At 41.1% G+C, this 10,580-nt stretch overlaps 1 protein-coding gene across 6 annotated transcripts in view; it reads left to right on the plus strand.

Annotated features, from left to right (window-relative positions):
* Positions 1 to 10,580, plus strand: part of ZWILCH (zwilch kinetochore protein) — a 46,074-nt gene that overhangs the window by 33,061 nt on the left and 2,433 nt on the right. For all 6 annotated transcript variants that reach the window (XM_073996104.1, XM_045395616.2, XM_073996105.1 and 3 more), the window contains 4 exons: positions 161 to 297; positions 1,754 to 1,849; positions 4,620 to 4,732; positions 10,286 to 10,400. In XM_073996104.1, the coding sequence (XP_073852205.1) occupies positions 161 to 297; positions 1,754 to 1,849; positions 4,620 to 4,732; positions 10,286 to 10,374 (435 nt within the window). In that variant the 3' untranslated portion in view covers positions 10,375 to 10,400. The remainder of the gene's footprint in view (positions 1 to 160; positions 298 to 1,753; positions 1,850 to 4,619; positions 4,733 to 10,285; positions 10,401 to 10,580) is intronic.

Here is a 10,580-nt window from a genome sequence, read left to right on the forward strand (position 1 = left end):
TGAAAGGTGGGAAATTCTATCTAGCTGCTTTTGGTCTTTTTTTTTTTTAAATCCCTATTATCAAGCATCCAAATTTAGGTGTAGCAGGCATATGTATATTCTTTACAAAGGTTATACTAGTGCTTTAAATCTCTATTTTGCTTATATTTTTTCATTCCAGGAATACTTCATTGCTCCATCAGTAGATATACAAGAACAGGTTTATCGTGTCCAAAAACTCCACCATATTCTAGAAATATTAGTCAGTTGCATGCCTTTCATTAAATCTCAACATGAACTCCTCTTTTCATTAACACAGTAAGTATATCTGTATTCTTTACTTATATATAAATGTATTTCTTTTGAAATAGTTGCAGCCTAAATATGTGCAGTTTTTATTACCAATTAGGATAGAACCTCTTCATCCTGTCTTTACAGTAGCATGAGTCTAAGTCAGTGCCATAGGCAGGAAAGGCTTTGGATTCAAAAGGAATCAGATTTGACATTGGCTGCATCACTTCCTAACTTCCTTAGGAAGTTTCCATCACTGAATCCTGTTTCCTCATCTGTAAAAAGGATCTAATAACCTCATGTATTTGTTGGAAGGATGAAATTATGTAATGTGTATAACATACCCGATACTTAATAGGTGCTTAATAAACACTAGTTCCTTCTCTTCTTTATACCCCTGTCAATTTGGGTCAAAATAGCCTTGCCAGCCATCTAAATGATAATAATGGAATCAAATAGATTACTAGACCTCTGTCAGCAGCCCTGATGCAATTGTAGAGACTGCTGTAATTTAAGATTCCAATTAGTTTGACTAGAGGTTATTTGGAATAATTCTCAGACACAGACTGCTGGTATCTTATGTGTATTTGAGGCCTCAATTTAGGAAATGAACTGTCCAGTGGAAGGACTGGGTTTCTTTTCCCTCTGGAAGGAAATGTACCATTACATTTTCCAAAATTAGAATTTGCCAGCTGGGCGCGGTAGCTCACGCCTGTAATCCCAGCACCTTGGGAGGCCTAGATGGGTGGATCACGAGGTCAGGAGCTCGAGACCAGCCTGGCCAACATGGTGAAACCCCATCTCTACTAAAAATACAAAAAATTATCTGAGCATGGTGGCATGCGCCTGTAATCCCAGCTATTCGGGAGGCTGGGGCAGGAGAATTGCTTGAACCCGGGAGGCGGAGGTTGCAGTGAGCCAAGATCGCGCCACTGCACTCCAGCCTGGGCGGCAGGGTGAGACTCCACCTCAAAAAAAAAAAGAAAAAATTAGAATTTGCCTCAGTTGTAGAGGGGCAAGTTTGAAATCGTTATTGTTTATAGAATCTCAAAGGTTTTTTTTTTTTTTTTTGCCCATTATAGATCATTGGAATGAATGAGTTAACTGTAATTCCTTGGACTCTGAAAACCATGGAAGCTGTACTTTTGTTTCTCTTCTGCCTCTTTTTTGTATTATTTTTCTCTTTCTGTAACCTCTCTCCCCATGAAGCCTTTCTTTGGCCTCAAATATATTTTATATTTATGAGAAATATGTCTATTAATTTTTAAAAAGTGAATGAGATTTGTTTTCAAAGAAAAAACATAAACTAAGTTTGGTTTGGGGGGTTGTTGTGTTTGTTTACTTTTGTGGCTCTAAAAGTATTCCCTGATGTTTTAGTTAGTAGTACTCAATAAAATGTTTCCCTTACGAGCTTTCGACTACTAGAAAACCATTATCTCAAATGGCTCTTTTTTCCAAAGGAGGTTCAATTTTGTTTTTTCAGGATCTGCATAAAATATTACAAACAAAATCCTCTTGATGAGCAACACATTTTTCAGCTGCCAGTCAGACCAACTGCTGTAAAGAACTTATATCAAAGGTAAGCAGTTTTGGCTAGGTGTGGTGGCTCATGCTGGTAATCCTAGCACTGTGGGAGGCTGAGGTGGGAGGATAACTTGAGCTCAGGAGTTCAAGACCAACCTGGGCAACATAATGAGACCCTGTCTCTATTAACAAATAATAATAGCTGGGCGTGGTGGCTCTCGCCTATAATCCCAGCATTGCCTCGGAGGCTGAGGCAGGTGGATCCCCTGAGGTCAGGAGTTCGAGACCAGCCTGGCCAACATGGTGAAATCCCATCTCTCCAAAAAATACAAAAATTAGCCAGGTGTGGTGGCATGCATCTGTAATCCCAGCTACTTGGGAGGCTGAGGCAGGAGAATCACTTAAACCTAGGGTGCAGAGGTTGCAGTGAGCCGAGATCATGCCGTTGCATTCCAGCCTGGGCAACAAAAGCGAAACTCCGTCTCGATAATAATAATACCAGCCATGATCCCAGGCAAGATTTCAGTGTTCACATTCAGTAGGGACCTCATGACCCAGAGCTTTGTCACCTCTGAAACCTTAATCATCTGTGACCATAGTCTGACAGAGTTCTCCCTCTTCCTTCTCTCAGACCTCTCTCTAGACCGTTGGGCCTCTAGTCTTTCATTTTTCTCTGTATTTGTTATTCCTTCAGAGAAGAGTGGAAAGTATGGCCCGAAAGGAAATGACAGATGAGGAGAAAAATGGCCAGGATAGTGATAATAGGGTCCAGGGTATAACTGTGGGAGTGAGAGAAGGGTTTGGGATTAGAGAAAGTATGGTGAGGCTGAGATGATAGATTGTTCATCCACATGGACACTGAGGTTACCTCCAGTGAGGGTCTCTCTGACTCTTCTCTCAGCATATGATATACTTGAAATTTCTCTCATACTACAGCCACTCTATTTAGTCCGTTCTTAGTCAAACTCCCATCATTCCCCCTGAAATTGCTCTGGCAAAGGTCACCAATGGCCTTCTAATTGTCAAAGCCAGTGGATGCATTTCAGTAAAAGATTATTTTCTATCTAGCACCTTGTGTAATTCGTTAGCCCACCAATTCTTCCTACTTCAGTAAGCACTTTTTTTGTTTGTTTGTTTGTTTGAGGGAGAGTTTTGCTCTTGTTGCCCAGGCTAGAGTGCAGTGGCGCAATCTCAGCTCACTGCAACCACCGCCTTCTGGTTTCAAGTGATTCTCCTGCCTCAGCCTCTGAAGTAGCTGGGATTACAGGCACCCGCCACCACGCCTGGCTAATTTTTGTATTTTTAGTAGAGACGGGGTTTCACCATGTTGGCCGGACTGGTCTCTTAACTCCTGACGTCGTAATCCGCCCACCATGGCCTCATAAAGTGCTGGGATTACAGGTGTGAGCCACCACACCCGGCCTACTTCAGTAAGAACTTATAAGGCTGTTTGGCATTTAGCACTATTGCTTTCTTGAACCTGTCTCCTTAGTTTCTGTGACATAGCATCTGTCTTCACTTGAGTTCTACCTCTCTGGCCCACCTGAAAGGCTGAGAAGAGTTCTCTTTTCAAGTTCTTCCTCTGCCGCTTTTCACCAGAACTCTACCCTCTGCCTTCTTTTCTTATTACTTCCTATCTTCCCTTGGTGATTGCATTTATTCTCAAGGCTTCAACTCATCTAGGCTAACGATAATTCATAACTCACACCCCCAGCTTCTCTGAGCTTCAGACCCATCTTTCTAAAAGCTTATTAGCTGAGAATCCCCAGCTTATTGAAGTAGCAGTTCAAACTGTCAAGCCAAACACCTCATCTCTTTCTCAGTGCTTTTTCCTCCTCCCATACTTCGTCTCTCAAATGACCATCATTAATCTCTACCTAATGCCCAAAACATAAAGCTAGTGCTTATCCTCCACTCATTCCGCATTCCTTTAAATGGTTACCGACAGCCTGGGCAACATGGTGAAACCCTATCTCTACAAAAAAGTATAAAAATTAGCCAGGCATGGTGGCATGCACTTGTAGTCCCAGCTACTAGGGAGGCTGAGGTGGGAGGATTGCCTGAGGCCTGGAGGTCAAGGCTGTAGTGAACTGTGATCACGCCACTGCACTGCAGCCTGGGTGACAGAGCAAGATTCTGTCTCAAAAAAAAAAAAAAAAAGATTACTGAGTCTAGATCTTGGTAACTCTAGAATTTGTCCCCTTCTCTACATCTTCACATCATCATAACTTTGTTTCACATCCGAATCATTTCATACCTGGACTGTGGTAAAACCCTTTTCCTAACTGTGCTCTCTGCCTCTGTTATCTTTTCTATGTCATTGCCAAAATGATTTTCCTAAAAATTCAGATCCCACCAGGACTTCCTCCTGTTTAAATGGCTCCTATCACAGGGATGCTCTGTTACTGCATTTCTTCAGACATTCTTCTCTTTTAACCCTCGGTGCCTACTCATGCTTCATTCCTTCATCCTGGACCTTATCTGCCTGACTAACTCCTTGTTATTTCATACTCAGCTCACACATTACAGCCTCTGAGGATTCTTTCCAACTCTGCAATCCCCAATCTGAGTTATATTCCTGTCTTCTGTTTTCCCCTAACATACCTAGTATTTCTCTCTTGTAGCATTTTTTTTTCCAAATTGTTACTTTTATTCTTGTTTTTCTCCCTCTCCTGACTATACACCTCAAGGGCGAGAATTGTGACCAGTTTACCTCTTTGTCCTCAGTGCTTATCACTTGAGGACTTCACTAAATGGCTTTAGAGGGAAGGAAGTAAATGACTGTTTTTGACAATTTTTCTTTTGTTGTTTTATTTTTTCCTTAGTGAGAAGCCACAGAAATGGAGAGTGGAAATATATAGTGGTCAAAAGAAGATTAAGACAGTTTGGCAACTGAGTGACAGCTCACCCGTAGACCATCTGAATTTTCACAAACCTGGTAAAGATGGTTTATAATCTGTTCAGATAAATAATTCCAATAGAAAATAAACTAAGTCTGGCTGGGCACAGTGGCTCACACCTGTAATCCCAGCACTTTGGGAGGCTGGGGCGGGCAGATTGTCTGAGCTCAGGAATTTGAGACCAGCCTGGCCAACATGGTGAAACCCCATCTCTACTATAAAAATGCAAAAAATTAGCCAGGCATGGTTGCATGTGCCTATAGTCCCAACTACTCAGGTGACTAAGGTACAAGAATTCCTTGAACCCAGGAGGTGGAGGTTGCAGTGAGCTGAGATCGTGCCACTGTACTCCAGCCTGGGCGACAGAGTGAGACTCTGCCTCCAAAAAAAGAAAAAGAAAATAAACTAAATCTTACTGGAATGGATTGTTATTATAGCTCTTGTGTGCCCAGTTTTTTTTTTCTTTTTTTTTTTTGAGATGAAGTCTTGCCCTGTTGCCCAGGCTGGAGTGCAATAGTGTGATCTTGGCTCACTGCAACCTCTGCCTCCTGGGTTCAAGTGATTTTCCTGCCTCAGCCTCCCAAGTAGCTGGGATTACAGGTACCCGCTACCACACCCAGCTAATATTTTATGTCTTTAGTAGAGATGGGTTTTAACATGTTGGCCAGGCTGGTCTCAAACTCCTGACCTCATGATCCGCCTGCCTTGGCCTCCCAAATTGCTGGGATTACAGGTGTGAGCCGCCACTCCCGGCCTGGGTCCAGTTTTAAGTAATTTTCCTGAACTCTAAGTGTAAAACATATTCTTTAAAAAAGAAAACTGCTTGGCCCGGTGGTTCAAGCCTGTAATCCCAGCACTTTGGGAGGCTGAGGCAGGTGGATCACTTTGAGCTCAGGAATTAGAGACCAGCCTGGGAAACATGGAGAAACCCCACCTCTACAGAAAGAAAATACAAAAATTAACCCGGTGTTGGTGACTTGTTCCTGTAGTTACAGCTACTCAGGAGGCTGAGGCTGGAGAATCACATGAACCCAGGAAGTGGAGGTTGCAGTGAGCCGATCGCACCATTGCAGTCTAGCCGGGGTCAACAGAGTGAAACCCTGTCTCAGAAACACACCACACAGCCACACGCACACGCACACAGAACTATCATGATTTTTATAAAACTGTAATACCCAGAAACATTTAGTGTATTATAATCACAAAAGAATGCTTTTTCTCCTTATCTTGTATAGAGGAACTTTTACTAAAAGAGATCAAGCAATGTGGACATAGGAGTAAAAATAGGTTGTAAGATGGAAATGCTGACTCATACTTGACACTTTTGGGCACTGGTTGAAACGATGATGGTATTTCTGCCATAGTATCTTCTCCATGGTGGAAATAAGGGTTGAGATTGCTAGTATTCTGTCACAGATGGTCCATATTAGGCAAAGAATGTCTTTTAGCCCTTTGTGTAATTAGCTAGCCTACCAAGTCTTCCTGCTTCAGGAAGTACCTTTCAAACTCCTATCTTTATGCCCGTGAGTTATAAGGTGCTGTTGTCTCTTATTCATATAGGTCTTAAATGCCTTCATTTAAATATGTAAGGATTATTTGAAAACAAATCTGACAGTTTTCAGACAGAATCTGTTAATTAGATTACAAAGGCCTACACTGCTGGGAATACAAATAGTTTTATTTTACTGATTGATAATTTGCAAAAAATTTTTCCAGAAAATGTTTGTGCTCCTGCCCTCCCAAGTATATTTTGATTTAGGTATAATGGAAATTTCTGTCAGTTAGAGGCTCTGTTCATCTAGTTGAACTGTAAAAGTCATAACCAAACTGAATTTTTCGAGAGCTGTCAGTTAAAATTGTGCTGTTTTTTTTAAGTGTGATATAAACCCTGTAAGTGATAAAAGACTGAGAATCCGCTGTAAAAATAGAAAAATTTCTGCATGGCAAAACATATCAGAGGCAAAACAGACAAATTATAAACTAGGAAAAGAAATTTGTAGCCCAGGCTGGGCACTGTGGCTCACGCCTGTAATCCCAGCACTTTGGGAGGCCAAGGTGGGCAGATCACAAGGTCAGGAATTTGAGACTAGTCTGGCCAGCATGGTGAAACCCTGTCTCTACTAAAAAAATACAAAAAAGGCCAGGCGCAGGTGCTCACGCCTGTAATCCCAGCACTTTGGGAGGCCAAGGCAAGCGGATCATGATGTTAGGAGATCGAGACCATCCTGGCTAACATGGTGAAACCCCGTCTCTACTAAAAATACACAAAATTAGCCCAGCATGGTGGCACATGCCTGTTGTCCCAGCAATTCGGGAGACTGAGGCAGGAGAATCACTTGAACCTGGGAGGCGGAGGTTGCTGTGAGCCAAGATCACACCACTGCACTCCAGCCTGGGTGACAGCGAGACTTTGTCTCAAAAAAAAAAGAAATTGGCAACCCATGTTCAGAAAAGGGGATATGTTTCAGTAAGAAAAATATTAATAACTCAGTAGAAAGATGGATAAGGTAAACTGTGTACCAAAAGGAAATTCAAATGTCATTTTAAAAATAAGATGTGCTTGCTTGTACTCCCAGCTACTTGGGAGGCTGAGGTGGGAAAGAGCCCAAGAGTTCAAGGCTAGCCTGGGCAACATAGTGAGATTCCATCTGTAAAAAATATAAAAGAATGGCTGGGCGTGGTGGCTCACGCCTGTAATCCCAGTACTTTGGGAGGCCAAGGAGGGCAGATCACGAGGTCAGGAGTTCGAGACCGGTCTGACCAACATGGTGAAACCCCGTCTCTACTAAAGATACAAAACATCCGCTGGGCATGGTGGCACTGCCTCTAATCCCAGCTACTTGGGAGGCTGAGGCAGGAGAATCGCTTGAACCCAGGAGATGGAGGTTGTAGTGAGCTGAGATCGTGCCATTGCACAGCTTGGGCAACGGGGTAAGACTCCATCTCAAAAAAAAAAAAAAAAAAAAAAGGTAAAACAATAACACGTGCTCAACCTCACCTATAATAAGACAAATGCAAATGTATATTATATAGATACCTTTTCCATATTAGCAAAGATCAAAAAGTTTGGTGTCAGTGCTGGCATGGGTATGGGAAAATAGGCAATCATTCTCACACATTTCTGGTTGGAATGTAAAGTTGTACGGCTTCTGTGGAAGGTAGTACCCATCAAAATTGTAAAAGAATAGCTGGGCATGGTGGCGTGTGCCTGTAATCCCAGCTACTCAGGATGCTGAGGCAGGAGAATTGCTAGAACCTGGGAGCGGGAGGTTGCAATGAGCCAAGATCCTGCCATTGCACTTTAGCCTGGGTGGCGGAGCAAGACTCCATCTCAAAAAATAAATGCATACATACATACATACATACATTCTTTGGCCTAGCAGTTTCATCAGTAGGAATTTTTTACACACATATAATCAGACATGTGCAAACAGACCTATGAACGAGATTGTTAATTTGTGGTATTGCTTACGGTAGCAAAAACATGGAGACGGGGACTTAGAAAAAGATCTAGAAGGATACAACCCAACTTTAGCCATGAGATGTGGAATGGTGATTGCAGAGATGATTACTAGTTTGGGCTGAACATCAGAATCATCTGTGGAGCTTTTAAGGTTCTATTGCCTAAGCTAGGTGCAGTGGCTCACAATTTTGTAATCCTAACACTTTGGGAGGCTAAGGTGGGAGGATCACTTTGAGCCTAAGAGTTCAAGACCAGCCTGGTTAACACAGTGGGACCCGATCTGTACAAAAAATAAAAAAATTAGCTGTGTGTGATGGCATGTGCCTGTAGTCCTAGCTACTTGGGAGGCTGAGATGGGAGGATTAGTTGAGCCCAGGAGGTTGAGGCTGCAGTGAGCTGAGGTTGTGCCACTGCACTCCAGCCTGGGTAACAGAGCGAGGCCCTGTTACACAAAAAAAGTTCTGTTGCTCATACCAAGTATATCAGAATCTCTGGAAGTACAGCTGGGACAGGAGTAATTTGTAACATTCTTCAGGTGATTCCATTGTGCAACTGTGGCTGAGAATCACCAACCAGAAAGAAACATTCTATCTACATCTATTGTTTTTTAAAGAAGAAACAGGTATTCTTTAAAGAATTTAAAGAAGAAACATGTCTTTTAAAGAAGAAAACATGTGGTCAGGAGTTCATGACCAGCCTGGCCAACATGGTGAAACCCTGTCTCTACTAAAAATAGAAAAAATTGGCCAGGCGTGGTGGCGGGTGCCTGTAATCCCAGCTACTCAGGAGGCTGAGACAGGAGAATTGCCTGAACTTGGGAGGCAGAGGTTGCAGTGAGATGAGATCGCACCATTACACTCCAGCCTGGGCAGCAACAGCAAAATTCTGTCTCCAAAAAAATTAAGTAAATTTTATTTTGTAGAGATTAGAGTTCTGTTTTGAGGAAATTCATATAAGAAGAAACACCTTTTCCTACTAAGCTGAATAAGCAAGTATACTGAACATATCATTTAAAGTCTTTTTGACGTGGATTGCATCAAAAAAGAGTGAAAGTTATTTTGAATGTTGGAGTTAAAGCAATTTTCTAGTGCATTGGTCCAGTGACTCCTTTTATAAAAATAAGGAATTCTTATAAAATCATATATTTGTGTGCTTAGAAACACACTCAAACTCCATTTTGGCTTGAACTTTATAACCTCTTGTACCCATCATATATTCTTGATGTGTCTGTCTAGAAATTATTCAGTGTCTTTTAGCCCCAAAGCAAGACCCACTCTTGAAGGGGGAATCTCATTTGTATAAGTCATGGGCTATTCAAACAAACAAAGTGTTAATTATAAGTATGGCTGAAAATATTTAACTTTCTTTCAAAGATAATATGCTTTTAAGGGGTTAGATATCTTATTTCTTTGGACTGAGCACTTAAGTCAAATACTAGCTTTTCAAGATATTTAATGGCATGATGCTCTTGAGTAAAATAGTTGATATCAAAGGCAGGGAGACTTAAGAGAGGAAAGTGTACTTTTAGCCACCATGGAAAGAGAGGGTAATGATTTGGAGTTAATGGGGGAGAAAAAGTGTCCAGTGGAGTGCTGCTCACCCAGTGGGTGCTCAGTAAATGATTGTTGATAATGATGAAAATATGGAAACCAAAATGACCCACAAGGAAGTGGACATTATCCCATCTAAATGCTGATTGGACCATTTATTTTTGAAATAAAATAGTCTTTGGAAGAAAAATGGATATGTGTCTAGCCCTAAGACTACAAATCTTAAATAGAAATTATTTTCTGAAATTTATGTTAGAATTGGAAAAAAGACAGTTGTGTAACCCTAGTTAATATGGCACAAAAAGTAAAGCAGTAAGTTTCCACATTAAAAATATATATAATTAAAAAATAATCTGCTTCATTTTAAGTTTATTTAATCATGTTTTAAATGTATCAAGAGTTTCATATTTAAAGCAAGTGTCCTTACTGAATTTTTTCCAACGAATTCTCTTAAAGTAGAAGACACATTGCCATTTAGACCACCTCTTAGTTATTGCATTGGTGTAAAATTCAGCATTATACATGGTAGAAAAGCAGGGTGTTAAGCAATTCTGATCTCACTCTCTTTCTGATTACAGATTTTTCAGAATTAACACTAAACGGTAGCCTGGAAGAAAGGATATCCTTTACTAACATGGTTACCTGCAGCCAGGTGCATTTCAAGTGAAGTGTGCTGATGAAATCCTCTATAAGGTATTTATGTTCACCTTTTAGTCCCTTTGTCAAATACTTTGTAATATGTACCTTACGTTTGGTTCTTTCTACAATATCAATGTTGATTTACTACATTAGGAATAGAGATTATTAGTAATCACATAAAAGGCTTACCAGTTGTTACTGAGCAGTGTAACTCTTTAATTTTCTTTCTACCTT

The sequence above is a fragment of the Macaca fascicularis genome, chromosome 7, assembly GCF_037993035.2.
Source record: "Macaca fascicularis isolate 582-1 chromosome 7, T2T-MFA8v1.1".
Lineage (NCBI taxonomy): Eukaryota > Metazoa > Chordata > Mammalia > Primates > Cercopithecidae > Macaca > Macaca fascicularis.